At 36.8% G+C, this 21,752-nt stretch overlaps 2 protein-coding genes across 9 annotated transcripts in view; one reads left to right on the forward strand and one right to left on the reverse strand.

Annotated features, from left to right (window-relative positions):
• Window positions 1–21,752, reverse strand: part of CACNA2D3 (calcium voltage-gated channel auxiliary subunit alpha2delta 3) — a 335,791-nt gene that overhangs the window by 43,249 nt on the left and 270,790 nt on the right. For all 6 annotated transcript variants that reach the window (XR_011338221.1, XR_011338220.1, XM_069866081.1 and 3 more), the window contains 3 exons: window positions 21,595–21,690; window positions 20,223–20,344; window positions 19,556–19,636 (listed from right to left, as the gene is read on the reverse strand). Coding sequence is in view for 4 of the 6 variants with exons in the window: in XM_069866081.1 (XP_069722182.1) it covers window positions 19,556–19,636; window positions 20,223–20,344; window positions 21,595–21,690 (299 nt within the window). In the remaining 2 variants the exon portion in view is untranslated. The remainder of the gene's footprint in view (window positions 1–19,555; window positions 19,637–20,222; window positions 20,345–21,594; window positions 21,691–21,752) is intronic.
• Window positions 7,528–13,380, forward strand: LRTM1 (leucine rich repeats and transmembrane domains 1). Of its 3 annotated transcripts, none has more exons than XM_069866087.1 (4): window positions 7,528–7,622; window positions 7,989–8,041; window positions 9,410–10,006; window positions 12,850–13,380. In XM_069866087.1, the coding sequence occupies exons 2-4, from the start codon at window positions 8,035–8,037 to the stop codon at window positions 13,281–13,283; spliced, it is 1,038 nt and encodes a 345-aa protein (XP_069722188.1). In that variant the 5' UTR covers window positions 7,528–7,622; window positions 7,989–8,034; the 3' UTR covers window positions 13,284–13,380. The 3 variants fall into 3 exon arrangements, with proteins under 3 accessions (XP_069722188.1, XP_069722189.1, XP_069722187.1); XM_069866088.1 differs by lacking the exon at window positions 7,528–7,622 and adding an exon at window positions 7,752–7,768; XM_069866086.1 differs by lacking the exon at window positions 7,528–7,622 and having other exon boundaries at window positions 7,794–8,041.

Consider the following 21,752-nt stretch of genomic DNA (forward strand, 5'->3'; position numbering starts at 1 on the left):
CTTCTATTAAATGACAACCTTGGTCCTGTTTCACAGTCTCTGCATATAAGGACATTGTCCTGTGGCATCTGGATGTTTGTGAGCCTTCCAGGGTGGTGACAGTGGCTGAAGTTTGTGACAGGGTGCTCCAGTGGCTAAAACACTGAATTGGAGTTAGAAGGCTTAGGATCCACTCCTTGCTTTGTTGCACAATCATGGCCAAATCACCATATTTTTCTGTGCTCGATTTCCCCATTTCTGAAATGGGAGGAAGAATATTTCATATTCTATGAAAAGTTATTTGAATTTTAGGAATAAAAGGAGTAACAGTTAAGTATTCTAGACTCATGTTATAGATTAGGGTGAAATCTGGAAACGCTCATTCCAACTTGCATGAAGCAATCTTGGGTGAGAAAAATATGGCAGGATTTTATCTTTAAAATTGTAAGACAGAATGGGAAACCTTTTATCCAGAAGCAAAAGTCACTCTTCCAAAACCACCGGACCTACTGTTCTTCTGAAATAGGTAATCCTCAACTCCAAAGCTAAGAAAGAAACAACATATTAAAGTATGACCAGCTGACAGCATACGGTAGAGTAAACAAAATGTTTAGTTTCCATGGAAAAGCCTGCATTACAGCTCCTTTCAGCTGCACAAAATACAGATGTTCACTTACGTGTCTATGTTTGGAACATGACATCTCCCAATCATCATGAACTACTAATTACAGAAAAAGCTCTCCGATCTTTCTTCTTTCTAAACAGTTTATAGAAAGGAAGCTTGTAGCAGTAACCAATGAAAACCTATTTAAGATCTTACTGACACTAAAAACCAGAGGTATGGAAATTATTAGTTCGCTAAACTAGCCACAGGATGCAAAACATCAACTATTAAAACAATTAGCCTACTTCTATCAATGACTAGTTTAAGAAACAGAGAAGCTAGCAGTACTATTCTTTGAAGTCATGTATTCTAACTCTGCTCAAACACGCAGATGGAGAGAAAATGGACACTGAGCAACATACTGTCATTTTGAAAAAGGAAAATGATAAAAAGTCTTAGCCAAACCATGACTAACCAAGGTCAGCCCTGCCATTATGTTTCAAAATAACATACTGCAGAAGGGAATGAAAGCAAATAAAGAAGATCAAAACACACTCTCTTTGACCAAGACAGCTACAGCTATATGGAAAGGGGAAGCTCAACTACGTTGGGAAATACTTTAGCATCACTCAGTGGTGACAAAGCAGAAGTCAGATATAAATACTGAAGACAAAAAGATGAAATCAACATTTAAATTTTGCCTAAACTTTAGGGCTATCAACCTACTGTTACACAGTATTTCTCCTTTATACTTGCCCACAGGCATTCCAAATGTTGTTATAATTTGGTATCCTCTCAACTAATGCATATGCTCAACCTAGAAAGTTCATCCTTAAGCATCATACAGGACAGTTAAACAGAAACCACAGTTAAAAGCTTGCAGACAACTTTGGTTAGCAGAAACAAAAACTAGGCATAGCTCAGTGCTATGACTGTCAGGACTTCATCATTTATGACAATCTCACTAAAACATTTTCCTTCTTACTTAGCAGACAGTGTCAGCCATTTAGTAAGATCCTCGTAACAGCTGTATTAAATATCAGGAAACAATTTTCTTTTTACTAAGTCACAAAAAGGCAAATATATACTGCAGATACTTTATAAATTGTAATCAATACTAAAAAAATTTTTTTTCTATTAATAAGAAAGGAAACCGTAGAACAAGGGGGTTTTGTGATTCTCAGCGTTAGAAAAGAAACCAAAACAGACATATAGTAGAACATATAGTCCAAACAGACCAGACATTAAGAAACAGGTAAAGAAGAGAGTTAGAAAAGAAAAAATATGATGTCCCTCCAAGACTTAAATATTTAGCACCCTTTACTTGCCATTAGATTATCCCAGACGTTGCTTCATTACTGCTGGTATAAACTGCACACATATATTAACAGGGTTTTATTAAAGCTTCTTTTTTATATTTCATAGCTATAGGTTTGGAGGGTTTTTTTTTCTTCTTTATTTAAATGCCTATTGTTTTACACCTGCATAAATTTCCTCCCAGGGCATCTGAAATTCTTAATCATCACCCCAATATTTCTCTCCCACATTACACTTTTAGAATCAAGTTCTATGACTTTTAAGAGTTATACTTACGTCAGAGGGATCAAGAGGTTTAAATTTCAGTACCTAATAAAGGAATTTAATTATCCAAGCAGTTCCATTTGGATACACTGTTACCGTTTTTTTGCTAATCTACACCAGATTTTCCAGTATTGTAATTCTCATTAATAAAATGCCCTCCGAGAGATTTTTTCTTTCTTTTTTTTTTTTTAAGAGAAAGGACCTCTCAGTGGCTTATTTTACAAATTCTGAACAGAAACATCATTATCCTTTACACTAGTTAAGTTTCCCAAGTATTTATCATATCTGAAAATGGCACAACTAGCTAAACTTGAGGGATGAAATGTCTACCTATATACCTGAGTTACCTTGTCACTACATAGAAAATATTGTGGGGAGAAAAAAGATATTTAAAAAAAAACACTTGGTGATTAAAATCTGCTTACAGTTTAAAAACAGGATGGGGGGAGGTGGGAAGGATAACAGCATGCTGTGTGATCTCGAGGATATTGACATATACAGAAGGCTTTTGGTACCTGCTGCCAGAGCAGGTAAATCAATAAAGATGACACAGAAACCCAGTGAGAACAAAGAAGCAGGAAAAGCAGAAAACTATGTACTACCTTGTAAAACTTGTTCACTATCAAAATGAAGAACATCAGCTCCAAGTATAAGTACCTGGCTCATTCTTGTTTATTGAAGTCATATGGAAAAAGTTTACAATATCCTTACTCTGCTCAATAGTAATAGACAATGGACATTCTCATTCTAGGTTCTATTCATCTATCATGTTCAGAGGTCTGCTAGTTACAGCTGCTTCATACCAGTATTGAAGAGGGTTATAACCTGGTATCATGCACCCTATAGTGTAGTTGGTAGATGGTAAATCATACATCACCTGCTGCAAGACAAGATTCTTTTGAGAGTTACAGACTACAAGTTTTTCTCCTGCAAAGAAACTCCATTAAAGGGAAATCATCAAAGCTTGAATTCACAGCTACTGAGCACATCAGTCCTGATCCAATAGAATATTTAAGTATATGCAGACATTTAAATCCACGAAAACTATGTATTTAATGTTTATCAGCTGCACAATTTTAATGTCAACCTATTTAGTACCTTGCCAAAATTAATGAAAAAATTTCCCATAGCTATTTCCAAAGTGTTGCAAGAATTACAGTTCAACTATTTGACTCTCTAATGCAGAAAATGTCACCCCTGCTTCTGCAAGTTCTCATGTTCAAGCAACCTCTAGGCAAAGAGAAAGTCCTTATGAGCCCATAAATGCAGGAGTTCCCAACATTTACCATTGAGTTTTACTTAACTGCTATGATTTACCTTAAAAGCACAAAACAAATTAATGAGGGCCTTGCATCCCTTCTAATAAATTTCCTACCCACCAAATCATATTGTAAGGCTGGTGCTCGAGCATTTTCCAGGTCAGCCCTTCTCACTTTAATATATTTATGCTCATATTGTTATGGGAAAAGGAGTATGAGCCAATCCAACTCTTGACTACGTTATATCAGAGTTACAGTATCACAACAAATTGCTGACTCAACTACCTAATGGATTGAATGTCTTGCGTGACTTCACTGGAGCAAACACAACCTCCCCAAGAAAACCTGCAAAGAGTTGATTCCAGCAGTTGTCTATAGATTATCAACAAAGACCTGGATTGAATGTTAGAAGAGCTTTTCAGTACAAACCAGACAAGCGATCTGGGGATGAACAGAGTTCTGACCTAAACTGGAAGATGCTTAGGATGGATGTCCCCAATAATGTCATCTGACACAACAGCACACACCTCACCAGTTTGCAGCTTGCTGCAACTAGCAGATTAAGTTTGCTCGACTATCCCTTCCCCCACTGTAAATTCCCACCTGGAATGCAGTACGCTCCAGTTCATCTCGTCCACTATTACATCTCATACACTGGCCTCTTTCTAGAGGTGTCAGAGGAAGGTGTAAAAATTCCCATAAATAATAATTATGGAAAAAAAAGCTCTGCCCACAGGGAAAGGCTTTTCTCCATAACTTGTGTCATTAGTGGTTGATTAAAGCCCTTAAGAGTGAAGGTTTACATCCCTACTAAATGATTTTTTGTCCCATGAGGTAAATACGGCTGCAGATTATATATGAATCCTACTAATCTTCTGGCCCAGGCATAACTTCCAACAATGCGTTTCACAGATTAATTATGCATTGTATAAACAAGTACCAGATGCATCTAAGTAAGTCAGAACAAGTGACCAAAAAGAAGAAAACTGGGCTCTTCCCTTCAAAGTCAACGATTCAAAATACAAAGTTTCAACTGGCTGCCTCTTTCCTTATTTCTAGAGTCACAATTTACTGTTTCTCACTTTAAAGGGATACCATCAAGGACACACATCAACAATTTCTTAGACATCATATTGTCTCCTTGTGCTCTGTGACAACCAAGATTTGAGGTTATTACACTCTAGCTGGTATTACTCTCCCCTTATCCTACCTAAGCAATATGAAGTCTGAAGAAATCCACATGCTCACTTCTTCTGGAAAATATGGCAAACATTTAAAGTTATAAATCCTCCTCAAGCTAAATTTGGTCTGATCCATTGGCTTATGCTGCTCTTGTGAAAGGTAGGTAGAAGTAATATCCAGGGCCTTTCTCCAATTTTTGTCAACTTTTGAAAACTTAGTCCCCTGCCAGGCAAAAGTTGAGAGGGTCTTGAACTCTCAGAGTGCAAGGACTGCCTTCGTAGAAAGAAAAGAAGGGATTAATGGGTTTCTTATGTCCTGTCATCTTTGTTTTCACAGTATCTTACTCATAGCTGGGAAATTATAAGATCTTTTTCTCCATGACACGGTACTGTATTTTTTAAGTGCCAGTTATAGAGGCTGTTTCAATAACAAATATGAATTATTTTTTTGTCCTGAACCTAAATAAAAAGGAGCATACATTGCCCACAGTTGCATTTAGTGCCTTCAGCAAGATCTTAGCTGTTTTACCAATCACAGGTTTAACACCTTCCCACTCAAAAGCATAAAGAAATTAAATCTAATAAAAAGAATGTATAAGAATTGTCTGCTGTGGCGTTAGGAACATTTTTTTATATGAACATGGCAGTAACTGCTGCAACAAAGCGTTTGCTGGCAACAGGGATAGGATATTAGTTCATTGGGCTATTTACAATGGGAAGCATATCCTGTTACTACAGGGCAGAAGTCAATTTAAGCAGTCACAATAACACACAGTTGCTGCACCACATCAGACAACTGAAAAGAATCTTGATGGTTGTTCAAAAGGCCAGAAGTAGAGTAGATTTCATGGTTATTCGGTTTCTGGCAAATCTCTACCTGTATCACAACTGTAATTTTCACCACATCAGACTTCTCTGTCATAACCTAAGTATTATTACTAATAAATGGGAATAGGACATGGATTATAGGTTGGGGAAACTTCTGTTTACAAAATATGTGAATTCAGAGTCCTCAATGTAAAGAAAAAGTAGCCGCATCTACACAAAAAGCAAATCGACACATTTAATAATACGTTTCCAAATCTGAACTCGGCTTGAAGATTTAGAAAAGAGTAATAACTCCTTATACCACAATTCAGAGTATATAAAACAACCTCTGCATTATTGTTGGAACTGAACCTCCCACAGTGCTTAACTTTCAGTGACCTTGTCCTACCAAGATCTCTTTAATATGGCACATGCTAAAAATAATGCAATTACAGTAGCAAAGACTTACCTAAAATAAAAGAGGCGGTTAAGATACATTCTTTAAGCCCTCTGCTAGATGACACAAACTGCTGTGGGAGCTTGTAAGCCCACCTGGTTAGCAAACATTAGTTAAGAAAGAGAAACAACTTTGAAAATAAACCTTTTGAATTCATGAGCCAAAGTAAAATTTCAGCTACAAAGAGAATTTTAAAGTGTGAAAAACAATAACATAATAGCTAGAACCCCCTGCAATACAATCAAAAGTCACAAAAAGGGCTATCATTGATAGAGGGATGTAATCTCATGCAACAAGTACCTGACCTAAGTTTGCTCTTCGAAAGAGCAAAGTAGAGTATCTGCAGCTAGCAAGGCTGCACCTTCTAAGGACGATGATTTTTGTAATAGCCCTTTTAATATTTACATCTGTTTTCATTTAAATGATTGCCTGCTACTATTTAAGATTGGCCTGTTTACTACACTAAATCGCAGACTTTCATCCTGTATCAGGATAACGTGTCACTCTTCAAGAGCGTCAAGGACAGTATGGTCTGCCATTCATAGCAAAAATCCTAGTATCCTTGAGATAAGCAGTCATGTTTACTTTACAGAATGTCAGTTGTTCTACATTCTCCTTCCCCGCTCAGCTGTATTCACTGTTCCTTTGGTATCTTGACTGGTGCCAGAAACAATTCAGCAAAGCATACGACAGTAGCAGTTACAGCTTGTCTCTCGTGGGTGAGGGTGGGAGAGATCTAAACACAGATTTCCAGTAACCACAAGGTAGCTATGGAGAAGGGAGGCTTATTTTCTTCACGAGGGTGCACGGTGACAGTACAAGAGGTAATGGACAGTAGTTGCACCAAGGACAACACTATCTGTGTGCAGGTCAAAACTGTTAACGCTGAGAACATCTACATATTGGAATGGGTTGCCCAGAGAAGCGATGCAACCTCCCACGCTGGAAATACTGGTCTCAGCTTGACAGAACCCTGGATAACCTCTTGTAAAATCCTACTTTCAACAGCAGTTTGGGCCTGGTGATCTCACTGCCTATAGTATATAAGTTTTGTCTGAGAAAGTGAGCTGTGTGTGACCTTCTCAAAAGCACCTAAAAGCAAAAGTTGAACCCAAGAAAACTATGTAACACATAAGAATAGTTCTGAAAGCCTTTGATCGCACAACTTCCCTCTCCACAGGACAGCTAACAGATGGAGCGATCATATGGCCTTGAACGTCTCTATTATATACCAGATCTCTCATTCCTTTAAACACCTTTGAGTTCCTTCATAATCAGAAGTCATTAATCTTTTTATTGTTGCAGATGGTACAGTATGAACGACTTATACTGAAGAAGTAATAGAGACAAGTCAAGGCACCATATAAACACATGAAGTACATTTTAATACCACCTGTCATTTCTTTCCAATATCTTTGAAAATAAATAAATCTGTTCAGTATTCTTGGTGACCAGACCTGTATGTATGCCATTTTTACGGAAGGAGTCCACAATCCTGCATTCCCATGCAAGGAAATCCTGTCAGCACAGCTAATGGATGTCAGATGAATAAGCTTAGAGGAGCAAACAAGTGCACTGTCAAAATAATGTCATCAGCTCACAGGCCTATTTGTAGTAATATTATGCACTCCACTGCCTGCAGTCACAGTCCAGGAACATCAGAATCCATGTTTATGTTCACCTGATCTTGTAAAAATCTACACAGCATAGATGATAATCCACTAGAATTCAGAAACTATACTGGATTTAAAAAGGTAGCTTTATTTTTGTGCTCTGCATTTAAGGCAGATTAAATAAATTGAAAAGGCAAGGCTATCAGGTCATTATATGTATGTTACAGCTGTCCAGATAGAGTTGATAGCCACTCTTTGCCTGGCCTGTTGACTGATAAAGAGGCAGAGTAAGTCTCTGAGAATCATATGGATGGGGCGAGGGGGGAGGAGGGGGAGACAGTGATAAAGGAAAAAATCAAAGGCCGATGGAATAACTCACTAGAAATAGTTGCACTTCTACACAAGCCTTAGATAGCATCTGAAAAACCCACAAAAAGAAAACTGGATGAGCACATTACAGATTTGAAGTGGGGATCGAAACAAAGTGGTTTTACCGTTCTGCTTCAGAAAACTGGACTGAATTATCTACAAGGCGAAGAACAAGCAAAGCAGGATGAAAGGTAATATATTAAAGTATTAAGATCAAGAATGATTTTTTTTGTGTGTTCTCTAAGCGTTTCGTTACCAAGCAGTGTTTATTTTAACTCTACACTGGAAGCTGCGTCTCAGTTTCTGAAGCCAACTGTTGAAGAACAATGTAATAAACCGAAGGTATTGCTTATCTTGCTTGCAAGAATGCTGAATTCTTTTAAGTAAATTTTACAATGCAGAATACCATCATTGCAGTATCATTTTAATATAAATACAATTTCATTCTTGAATGAAAATTCATGAGCAGTTTGTGACTTAAACTGTAGTCTCAAAATAGAAATTTCATTTATGCACTCGTCACAATCAATGTTATACTCAGTGACTGGTATTCCTTTAATATGGTATTCGCTGGTACCAATTATTTTTTGATCTCTGTAAGTAAATAAGAAGTATGTCCTTTGATTTTAAAAGTTTCATGTGGTAACTAAAACGTTTTTCATTTTGAAATAGTAAATAGTAAAAATTATAAGGCATCTCAAAAACAATGTAATACAAGTAATTATCATTGCTACTGTCTTTAGTCAAAGAAAATCTAAGTATTCAACAACATCTTATTATTCTTTTTTAATTTCATGCTGTGCATATGAACTTAGCTTTAAGTGGCACCTTGTTTTCAAAGCAAGATCACTAGAAACATAGGAAAGGTAAAAACTATTATTGTTTCAGTAAAAATTGACCCAAAAGTCAGGGAGCAGATGATAATAATAAATACTAAGTATTTCTGTTGCCTCATTTATGTTTTTAACGGCTTCTTGACAAATGCTTGCTGATTGTGTAGAAACTTGTACCTATGGGAAGTACAGCTGGCATTTAGATAAGGGAATTAAAGCAATAAGAATTAACATAGACATTATAAGAACAAACTTATAGAATCTGCTATAGTTTGATGGCACGTTAACTTTTTTTTAGGCAGTAAATTCGTAAAAACATAGAAAAGCAAAAGTTCTACTTGCAATTCTTCTGACCTAAGATGGTTGTTCCTACCACAGAAAGAGAAATATTCCAATTTAATCATTTTAGAAACTCTGTTGCATTCCCTTCAAACATCACTGCTCTGCTGATGGTAAATCTTCCTGAAAACTATTTGTACTTAAGATAAAACCACAGGAAGTACTTCATTTTAAGACCATGGAAGCAATGGCTTCATTCTGCATTACAAAAGTATTTTATTACTATGTGTGATTTACTAATATATTGTAAAAAAAATGAACTCTATTTATGCTACCCACGTTAATGTTTATTATGGAGTATATACTTTGCCCATGTTAATGATCTGAATATTACCAAAAGAAGAGCATTTTTAACTAATTTTAAATCTTCTTTCACTTATGCTGCAGGCGACTGGCTTTTGGGTTGGAGTGTCATTTTGTTCACATACGCAGCTGATGGATGTCCCAACAAATGTCTGTGCTATGCAGCTTCAAAGACTGCAGACTGTAAGAACAGAGGATTTACTGAAATTCCTGCCCATTTACCTCCTGAAATTCAGATACTACAGTTGCAGAATAACCGTATTTGGAGAATCAACCAAAATGCTTTCACTGGAACACCGTTACTTAAAATCTTGGACTTGTCTAATAATTCTCTCTCAAGTTTGGCACCAGGTGCTTTCCAAAAATTACGGTATCTACAGGTTCTAAACCTAACTAGAAATTTGATTCATTATATAGAAAACAAGACTTTCAGTTTCCTCCCCCACCTAAAAGAACTGGACCTGTCATCCAACAGCATTATACGTTTGCCTGAGACTTTTGGAAACAACACAGGGAATATAACATTGCTGTCTGTGAAGCATAACAAACTTCAGAAAATGGAAAGAGTTCTTCTGGAGTCACTTCCAAACCTGAAAGTTGTTCTTTTCAAAGATAATCCCTGGCAATGTACTTGTAACGTCTTTGGCCTGAAACTGTGGCTGGAGAGCTTTTTATACAGAGGTAAGGATTTTTTTTCAATATGTATAATGCACATGAGAACATTTCACCAGCTTTTAACTTATCTTCGCTACCACGGCTTAAGAATTTACCCCACACCTTAGAGCATCCACCCAAATAAGCACATGAAAATATATTCTTATGGATAGGTCAGAATACAGGTACTTTCATAAATACAGGCAGCAAACTAGAATTATAGAACTTAATATTAACACAAAAAAAAAGTATATACACAAAATCATACAGTATGTACAGATACATTCTGTAGCATGTATACATACACATGTATATAACAAATATACTTGTGCACATATACTTGCTTTAATTCAACTAACATTTTTTTGCTAGAAACCAACCTACTGTATCTAAGCTTTTTACCTGATGCATAAGGGTAAAGGTTAAACACCAGATAGGTATCAATCCTAATTTAACTTCAAAGAACTCACGATTCTAATTCTGTGATAAATTATTACTCAGTAGCTCATTAATGTTTTAAGAGTACTTTACCTAAAAATCTATGTTACACTTTGGACAAGTTCACTCTTGTCTATTATTGCTTCCAATTTTGTTGTTAACCAGAAGAGGTACTAAATTAATTGACAATTTCCTGACAGAAATGCCTAATGCCATCACATGGAGAAAAATGAGTTTTATAAAGAAAAGTAACCTCAACTTTTGGTCACATCTGTTTTTAAATATATTCACAAATTATGCTGTAGAGAAGATAATATGATTTCATTCTAAAGGAATTAAGTACTAAAAAAATTAATTTCTTTCTCCCAGGAGGTATGTTCAGACTATGAGAATTCAGAACAGCAGGGCAATTTGCTTTTCTCTAAATCAGGCTTTGATGCTTGCATGTGATCAAACTACAGATTACCAATCTGTATATGGAAGCGACACGGAACACACTGCAGCAGTGCATACGTGAAAATGGTCCATGGTGCTTCTATTTGAATGGACATCAGAATTCCAGAGGCCAGATGAAAAACTCCACTGACTACGCAGGGACACAATTACTGCTGGAATAGCCTCTGGGTGAAGCAAAGCCACTGCCAGAACCAACCTTTTGGAACAGAGAAAAGGCTAACTCCTCTAGGGGTCAAATACTACATTATCCCAGAGATTCACTTCTACTATGCTTGAATCATTCCCTACAACACATTTCAGCAGGGGTTCTGACTTCTCTGTGCAGAAGAATGTAATGATCCAAGATAAAGCTATCAGATTATCTCAATTACTCTGCCAGCAGCATAAGAAGTGCAGTTTATTTCAAAACCAATGCTGTTTAGAAATTCAGTGATGCCCTGCCATCTTTCCAAACGTTGCACAAATTGCCTAAAAGAAGTGATATGGAATTCTTTTTAGCAACAAATTTTCAGGGGAGCCCAAATATTATGTTCTCTTCTATGTTTATATTTCCCTAAAATTACTTATGTGAATAATATGAAGAAAAATTAGTCACATTGCACATTAATCTTTCCTATTACTTACACTGTACATTTATGATAAAACAGTACTGTGGCTCTACAAATACTTCTTGCAAGTACTAACAAAACATTTCTAGAGATGGAAAGTTATCTGAATTTAAAAGTATTGAGTGTTGTGTGAATGTAACTCTAAAAGACTTCAGGGTTTCTTTAGCTGAATCCAGCTCAGGCAACGCATGTTTGATGCATATTCATAAATCAGTACAGAGAATGCTTCAGTTCAAGTAGGACTTCAGTCTTCTATTCCTAGCACACATATTTTAGTTCTTTAAAACCATAGAAGGATCACAGTTGCAGGATTTGGAGTTGTATCTACATCCACATTAAAACTAACGATTGGAGGTGTCTGGAATTTTGGGGTTGGCTATTGAAGACCAAGAAACAAGCTGCTATGCCCATATCAGTCTTGGAATAACTTCAGTACTAGTGGAATAGTCTCCAGATGTCAGTTTGGGTCCAACTCTATTCACTACTTTCTTGGACAAAGTCTTGCCAGGATGAAAATTTCTGTGCCTGGCTTTAGCTGATGGGTGGATTATTTTGGAAAGAGAAGTCGTAAATTCAGATGATTTGATTAGTTAATTTTTTTAAATATGTAAACATTGGTGTTGGCCTTGTTGACTTCTTGACACACTAAACCCTAAAGCCATGGTGAATTGACTAATTAGAAACCTGAAGGCTGTGCTCAGCATGTGTTCCTCTACACACTGCGAAACAACTGTGCGATTTACCAGGACTGAGGTCTCCTACTTTACTTCCTGCTATACTAAAAACATCCTTCGGGAGAAAGCAGAAGCAGGCTCTAAGCAATCATGAAATTTCAAGCAGGGTAATAGACTGATTAATCTTAAGTCCTTTAGATCACTGTATATTTTCTTACCATGAGCCTTGCTTCAAAAAATTGCTCATTTATACACGCAATTCTTTCTCTTTGCTTCATTACAGTTAGCCTGTGATAACAGAACAATGACTATTTCATGGAATATTTCAGTCAAGTGAGAAATCTTTACTGAGTATATTGTTTCCATTTCTCCTTATAGATATGAGTTTGAGTAGAATTAATTTATTGTTAACAGTACCTCTTTGTTTTCACCTATGACTTTTTTTATTACTGCTATATCACTGTTGCTTTTTACTTTTACGTACATAAAAGCAGAGATAACTTCATTCCTAATTAATCGCTTCTTGCAAATACTCTCTTATGTGAGTATTGAAGTGTAATAATCTCACCATTGACCCAGCTGGAAATAAACGTAAAGATATAGTTATAAACCTTTAATAAAGACAAAGCTACTTCAGGTTTCTGTTAATTTTACAATTCAGAAACCACCAAATAGGTTTGCCTTTTTTTTTCAGGAGGAATAAGCGACGGCATTATCTGCTCAACCCCAGGGATTCGGAAAGGAAAAGACCTCCTCAAGGTTCCCTACGAGCTCTTTGGGGCATGCCCTCTTAGGACAGCTCACGTTCACCTGGCGAGCATTCACCACCACAGCTTTGAGCACCGAAGTTCTCTGAAGCACACTCATCACACCGAACATGGAGAAAACAGCCGTTCAAACTGTGAACCCAAACCAAAGCCACGGCCTGTTAGTTTACGTCATGCAATTGCCACTGTAGTTATAACTGGAGTTGTCTGCGGAATTGTGTGTCTAATGATGCTGGCAGCTGCTGTTTATGGTTGCGCCTATGCTGCAATTACTGCTAAATACCACAAAGAACATTTGGCCCTGGTCAGACAGCATGGGACTCCTGAGGAAAAGGAGCCATTTGATAGTTCCTTGGCTTGAGCTACTTCTGTCTTTGGTTTCTTGAAAATAAAGCCCTCACATCAGTTAAAAAAAGGCCGGAATCTAAATAGGACTGGTTTAACAGCAATTAATGCTTTTTTTTTTTTTTGTACATCATTTTTTCAAAGTGTAAAAATACATATATTCTCTGGAATACGTATTAAGAGTTTATGTAGAAGAATGTAAATTTATTTACATTTTGTGGATGCATATTCTGAAACCACTATTTAAAGCTGAGTGTTTGTGATCACAAAATCTTGATGTAGCCGCTTTAAAGTATTCCATTCACCATTATTAGCTCTTGACGTAATATTAGAATCATAGAATCACCAGGTTGGAAGAGACCCACCGGATCATTGAGTCCAACCATTCCTATCAAACACTAAGCCATGCCCCTTAGCACCTCGTCCACCCGTCCCTTAAACCCCTCCAGGGAAGGTGACTCAATCCCCTCCCTGGGCAGCCTCTGCCAGTGCCCAATGACCCTTTCTGTGAAAAATTTTTTCCTAATGTAATTAGTACAGTATATGGGTTATGTGGCAGGTGCAGTCAGTAGACCACGAGAGAGCTTTCTGCAAAGAAAAATACAAAATAGCTACAAATGATTGACTATATTTTAAGATCTTAAAACACCTGACATGTATCCAGAAATACAATTCACAACCAGTTTTGGAAACTGCCAGCCTATATGCTGCTGATGATAATTTAAATGTCTTAAAAGCATTTCCATATACATTTTTACTACTAATCTGCCCTAGAAGACAAAAATTACACATTACATCCGTTACCTAACTCAGAAAATAGCAAGTACCTTGTTAACAATCACTTTTCATTTTTAAATTAGTCAATAGGGAAGAAAGAAGAGAGCTGAGAAAATGGTGAAGATAGCAGAAATGCTATACTCTTTCAGGCACAAGCACTGAAATGAGCACCTGTAGCATACATGAAGAGACAAATTATCCTTCTAGCATACATGCCTGCTACAAACATTTCTGAAGCCTCTTATTCCCAAATCCATAAACAAGTGTTGCATTTTGCAGGTATCATGACTGCGGATGCAGCTCCCATCACAGTGCTGCCCTTCAGAACAGAGGATAATCCAGTCGCATGTTTTACACGTTCTCTCACACAGAGGAAACATTCAGCTGAATTCATTTCAGAGCCCACCCTAATTTTCTGTCGTGCAGTTTTGCCATCAGAGAAAGCCAGAGCCAAACCCATTTGAGTAATATAAGTTTTGAAAAGAAAGAATATTTTGAATGTGCAGAATGTGGTTTTTAAATAATTCTTAGAAATTATTTTGGCAACCAACAGAGATCAGCAACTACATCCACCTTTTCCAAACTAGATAAAATGCATCTAGGTTACTTGTGACAGATGTGTAATGTGTTTTCTAAATCTTTCCAGTGACACGGCTAAAGATCTGTCTAGGTAGTTAATGTCGAAATCAACTATGCCTATAGCCTAAGAGCTTTTCTTTGCATGCATCCTAAACCTTCAGTGAAAATCTTGCCAGCTTATTTCATTGGGCAGAAGAATTGAGGACAACGGCTGAGTAACAGTCTGCAATAAGAGCAAAAGGAAGCTGTGTTGTGGCATTCGGAGATTTCCATTCTCCTTGCAACAGATGGATTCCAAGATCTAGTCCTGTAGCTATTCTAATAACAACCTCAACTGAGTAATGGCCTATATGGCAGGAGTCACGTAACCCTTGCTCTTATCTACTTAGTAATAATTGCAACCTAAATATTAAAGCTCATTCCTGCATCTGCAGTTCCTTTCATGTCCAGAGAAAATTAAGCATCTCAGTCTTAATCTAAATTTAGCAGACACAGAAAACAATCAATTACTGTCTGTCCGTTTTTTTTTAAAAAAAAATTAACTTCTAAGTATTTTGTATTATTATTAGGCTCTCTCCATTCTTCTCTGTCCTGAACCAAATAAACCAAGCTGTTTCAAATTTTCCTGTAAGGCCACATTCTCTAAACTTTTTTTTTTTTTCCTGCATTCCCTGGAACCTTTTCTTCTACATTTTGTTTAACATGTGGTACTCTAGACTGGGCACATCACCTCAGCACAGAATTTTTAGAATATTTAAATTCAGGATCCTTAAATCTTACTACTTGATGATGTATCAGAAGCAATTTTGTTACGTTTGGGTTTTTTTCCTTTTAAATATTTGGTAAAGATTAATGAATAATCTTGCTTTCAGAGCTAAGTGGTTTGAGTGTGTAGATCCACATTTTCTACACTTTTATACATCTATTGTAATAACATTTTACCAAGCAAAACATAGTTTTTCAGATAGAGAAAACTAAAGTAATACAGCATTGGATCTTATTGCCCATGGGCCAAAAAAAACCATTAGTTCAGAGACACACCAGATCAGTGCTTTTGTACAGTGACAATCTAAAAATAAACACACTTGCACTCCAACTGCAGTTCTGAAGGCAAAAACTAACAAACCTCTGACCTCCAGGCAGGTTTTCACCCACAGTGTTTCTAATAGGCTCTGATACGGCAATGTACCTTCCATCCACAAATTCACACTTCTGGTATCTTCAGGCAAAGGGAAAACAAGAACTAACTTGATATCTCCTGGTCAGGAATAATGAGAACATCTTTCTAGTCCTTAAAAACCAGTCCTATCAACGAAAACCTTTCAAGCTTTCCTTAGAGCAAGACGGTTAATAAAAAAAAGAAAGAAAGAAAAAGAAGCTGAGAAACAGGTAATGAAGGGCACAATGTTTAAAGAAACTCCTTCCAAGTCACATTTAAGATGCTTTGGAGGTTTTCATGCACACATAAGGCTGTAAATTGATATGAAGTTCTGCCATAAAGCAAAGTAATTCTCATTTCCATTAGTTCACTCTGCTATGGGAGCAGAGAAGCGAATCCACGCAAAATCTCATCATTACTTTCTAACTTGCTGTTTGCTAAAGAAAGGCAAAAAACAACCAAACAAAAAAAAACAATAAAAAAATCCCAGAGAAATTTTTCATTTAAGGTTTTTAAGACTATATATAATTCCAGTTATTTATGATGATAACCTAATAGCAGATATTCAACAGAAAAAAGTATTGGTTCAATTGCTTAAATTAATAAATACCAAATTTTGCATTTTTCAGTAGAAGAAACAGAAAGCTCACAGACTGAAAAACAGAGATAAAAGGCACAATTTATTGTTCACAACAATTATTGACTACAAGTGGAAGACCAGATCTAGGGATTCCCCACAGAACTGCCCTTAATTTGTAAAGCTTAGCAACAGACATCTGCCGCTGAAATAAGTTGTCTGCACAGATTTATTTTTCAGATCAACATTCCCGAGAAAGCTTTGTTGTTTCCCCAGCAATCTCGTGAGAGGTAATATAGTGAGCACGGTATTTTTTTCTAATCGCTATAAAAAACACTTGTCCCTGAAAGCCAACAAAATATCAGGAACACATTACTTCGCGATGTATTTCCAAAGAGAGAAGGTACATATATTGTATTCCTGTCATTCACATAGAGGCCTCACCATAATCCTTTGTTTTCAGAAAAAGAGACTTTCTAGAATTTCAATTTAGACCAGAGATTAAAAACAACACACCAATTTTCAGTACAGAAAATGTCCTTAGTATCTATACTGAAAGAAACAAAGCTTAAACTGAAAAATGCTTGCTTGCAATAAGTGTCTTGCCATCCACAGCTTGCAGAAACTCAATCAAAATTCAGCATAATTATTCCCTAGTAATACAATGTCCAAACAAAATCAGGATCCCTCTTCTTGAACATCAAAATAGAACATTTAGTGTCATTACACATAGCTTATCTATCACTAACAATATTAATAAAATACAAACTGTTGCCTACTGCTAAGCAACTATCTTTGCTGGCCAGCAGACAAAGGCATCCAGTTATGCATTTAGTTATGCAGCCTACTTTTACAGCTTTGATCTTTGAACTCATCTGAAAGTGGCATAGTAAAAAATCATCATAAGAGAGTCTTGGTACTTCCTAGGTTCATATTACTTGAAATGGGAGTGTATGCTGCCTGGATGAGACAGGCAGCAACATCGCTCATGTGAATGTGGCAGTAAGCCACAACAGAGGAGAAGAGGTAGGAATTAGAAACTCATTATAAACAAACAAATTACTACACACTCCATAGCTGTCTGCAGTGAAAGCTGTGGTTGCTCTCAATTACTGATTACAGAGGGATCCCCCAATGTTTTAGGGCTATGTACGCTGTATGTTGAACTTCTTGCAGGAGGCTGCCATCCTCTTTTCAAGACACAACAAAACACATGAGAAAACCCTGTTAATATTTGGAAACATAGTCTACTGGAGGGAAAATAAACTAGCTAATCCTCAGTGCTTAAACTGGTATTAATGTATTCAGACACTCTGTAATTGCATCTTCATACTTACACAGTGTTATTTGAATTTTTCAAAAGGACCTGACAGTTTATCTGCTGCCTTGTTCTGCAATCAGGGATTTATTTTGCTAGCAGAATTATTATGCAAAATGCATGTACAATAGGATTGCTATTAGATCACAAGGATCTTCCTGCTACCCAGATTACATAGTACTAAACCCCAATCAATCAGCAAAGCAGAAGTGCATAAGCAACAAGCAGAGTGCTCTATGCAATTCATTATACACATCATAGAATCATAGAATAACCAGGTTGGAAGAGACCCACAGGATCAACGAGTCCAACCATTCCTATCAAACACTAAATCATGCCCCTTAGCACCTCGTCTACCCGTCTCTTAAACACCTCCAGGGAAGGTGACTCAACCGTCCTAATTCATCCACTAGAGCTCCAGATTATCTGAGAACAAGTGGCGAGGAAAGACCAAGAAATAGATAAACAGGGGCTAAATTCACAAGCCAACACCAGCAGGCAACTTACCTTAAAAAGCTCTGCTACTCAATTATTCCACACACCAATTCTATATGATAAAATTAATTGTGAACAAACACAAATACAAATGCGTAAACGGTTCTGAATATACCACCTAACTTTAGATTCCCTGCTCAGTCAATGGAGAGAGGCACGTGCTCTGAAGCATACGGTGGAGGGGCTTATCTCTCTCCAGACACTACCTACAAACCCGGTTTCTGAAGTCATGGTTCCTAACCTAAAGTCTGCGAGTCATTTAATGCTGGACTGTACAAATACATGTTCCAATTTTCCTAAAACTGAAAACATTAGACTGTATACTAATATTAGGTTTATGAATACAAAGATAATATTGAAAATGAACTAGAAACTCTGGAAAAACATAAACTAGTGGTTTTCCACCAAAGCATGAAAAGCCTTTTGAGGGATTTACTAAAAGCTATTGCTGAATATAATTTCTGTGGTTTATAATGTGGAGTAAAGATTAAGTGAATCACTGTCTTGCCAGACAAGGAAAACATCTATTTTAGAACACTTCAGAAATTTGGTTGGTGTGTCATCATGATGATATATTCATTTTCCCTTAGGCCTTCATATTAAAATGTAATTATTATCGTGAATTTTAAGGACTGTGTATGACAGTGACATTTGCTTGAATGTTTTTAATTATACAGCAATACCAAAGAAACACGTGAGGAAAAAGGGGGGGAAAAAAAAAGCGTAAGGAGTACAACGCAGATGTATTTATGTGTTATTGTAACAACAGCAGATTTAATTACTTGTGAAACATTTACAGCATCTGCCACTCCTATAAACAGATCAAACTACTCTTGATCAAATTATTGGGAGTCACTTTTACAAATCACAATTTTTCCTTTCAAATTGCTGTTCTGCAAAGGCTGAATCAAATGGGAAGATGAAAAAAATGAAGTGTGATCAGTCTCAATAAGACAGATTGGTATTTTAAAAGAAATACGATATTTTGGTTCTTCCCTTTTTCCAAAGCATGGTCTGACATATCCTGAACAGCTGGACCAGCAGCATCACTTTCCTCTGGCCTGGACAGTGGCATTCAGCATCGCATGCCATTTTTAACAAATTAGTGGTGACATGAAACCTCAACCATATCTTCTTTAGCTTATGGATGGGAAGGAAAAAGAACCACTTAAATCTTTAATTGTGTCATTCAAAGTACCTGAGGGCTTTTAGCAAGTTGACTCAATCGCATCTTATAGAGGTGTGACTGCATCTTTCCCTTCTCCTTTCTTTCTAAAAGATTATATTCCTACATGAAATTCCTGCTACTCAAAAAAAGAAAGTGAGAAACGCATACATTGCTTTAAAATAAAAAAAAAACAAAACAAGCCACAACAATTTTACCTGCAACAACTGGAGATTTTCGGTCATCCAGAAGCTGAATAGCAGTACTGGCAGTCACTACATTGCTTTTGTTTGCGGTTTCTGTAGGGTGTATTAAGGTAAAAAAAATAAAAAATTGTAATAACATATTGCAGAATGAGGAAATTGAGCTTTATTTCTCCTGGCTTGAAGTAACACTCAACGTGGATTTAGTGCTCAGAAAGACAGCAAACATCACGTTCTATGTATGCACAGAACACACAGGCACTGGCATTTCAAAATTCCCCAGCAGCTCAACAACGCTAAAACAATCAAATGAGTAATCAATTTTTTCCTTCTCTGTTAAAAGTGGCAACAAAGGTGACAACTGGCAGGGCTTCTCGTTAATGTGGGTGCCTGCTCTGTTAGACTTCTTTTGCTTAAAAACTGCTCTGTCAGTTCAACCTGTTCAAGTATTAAATGAAAACTTTTATACCACATCTTGGGGTTTCATTTGGAGTCCTGCAACAGATGCACCTCGTCAAAGGACCAATAATTAGCAGCAAATTTCAATGCATATTTTATATTAACGTTTGAGATTTTACATTAACATTTGAGTGAGCTACAGACCCCACTTGGTACTGACATATTTGGGATCCTTTTAGCATCATACATGGTTCAGCATTTAGAGAATGAGAAAATTATAGACCTGTACTAAATGGAATTGAATAGACAAAGCTCCCAGGTATTTGCTCAGCAGCTCTTCTGTACCAGAGTGGAAAGTGGTCAGCATTGAAAATGTTCTCCTTATCTTCAGCTGTCAGGAAATCTCTTGAGAAAGAAGAAAGGAAATACTTGTTGGTTGTTGCATGGCACACAACAGTTTCTAGCATAGAAAGAGCAAAAGAACACAAAATGGAATTTTTTCGGAAATAAAATGGGTTTGGACAATTTTTCTAATACCATTTGTTCAACAAAAGAGTTAACTTTAGCCCCTGAGAATTATCTGCGACACACTTGCAATTGCTTTTGTTGCGAAGGATGGAAAAAGTACTGAAAAAAACAGTACCTCTAAGTACCACTGAAAACGTTTCTACTGATGTGTGGAAATGAAGATGCTTAGTCCAAAAACCCTTTCTCTCTCAGCACAATGCAAGAATTGTGAGCTGTACAAAGTGGAAAAGGTACTGGAGATTTAGTAGTTCGCTGCCACTGGCATTCATTCTTTAAGTACTGAAAAAAGCCCACGTTCCAAATAATATGTAAGGGGTAGCAGGGGACAACTCCGTACTTTATTCTTCAGTAATCTCAGGGAATGTTAACAGAAAAGTTTGTGTCAGTGACAAGAGCAAATATAGTCTTCACACTAGCGTTCTCGTTTGCTGTCTGGCAGTAACAAACTGCAGTGCTATTGATCTCACCTGCCAGGCTACTCGCACTACAACAATATACTGCGATTAGATAAGCATCACGTCATTTTATATTCAATAAACTTACTTTATGATAAACATCAAGTGCAGATTTTATTTTATAGGCATAGCGCATATAGATTTGCTTGACACTATCAAACTGCTGCCTGAAAAACTCATTAAATATGGGACTTCATTTTACAGCTCACCATTTTAAGAAACCTGCACTTCCGCTAGATTACATTATCTCCAAGCTAGATAGGAAACTCGTGAATATGTGAGATCTCCTGATTACTCTTTCACCCACTTCCATCACTTGGCTTTACTTCAACACCAAAAAAAATTCCACAACTATGATGCTAAGTCCCTGCAAAAGCCTATGGGTACTTGGTTTTCAATGGAATAGTCAAAAAACAATCATAATCTTCAGATGCAGCATATTCATGATACTGCTCTGAAGAATAAAGATGTGAGGCTAATGCCAAAGGAGTAGGGGGAAAGTAAAATGTACGAGCTACAGGGTAAGCTCATATAAAATCTTTCTAACTTGTTCTATGTATTTCAATGGCCAACATAAAACCATGAAAGAAACAGTAGATGGGCTTCATAAATATAAAAAAAGTTTTTTTCTTCTTTTCTTAAATGGCTGCCAAGCACGGCTTTGTTACTTACTGATTAGTAAGCTGTTCTGGACCAACAAACAGGTTGATACGAGATAGTCCAGTCCGTGTTCCAAGAAAGGCAACTTCCACTCCCTTGTCAGAGTTTCTGAAATAGAGCAGAACATAAGCAAAGATAACGTTTCCAGACAGTAGACAGATAAAACTAAA

The sequence above is a fragment of the Phaenicophaeus curvirostris genome, chromosome 11 (genome assembly GCF_032191515.1).
Source record: "Phaenicophaeus curvirostris isolate KB17595 chromosome 11, BPBGC_Pcur_1.0, whole genome shotgun sequence".
In the NCBI taxonomy this organism is placed as follows: Eukaryota; Metazoa; Chordata; class Aves; order Cuculiformes; family Cuculidae; genus Phaenicophaeus; species Phaenicophaeus curvirostris.

Bases quoted from the DNA above. Each gene is read 5' to 3' on its own strand.
- LRTM1 (XM_069866087.1), top strand. The intron at 10,007-12,849 runs GTAAGGATTTTT...TTTTTTTTTCAG, and splicing joins GGAGAGCTTTTTATACAGAG to GAGGAATAAGCGACGGCATT.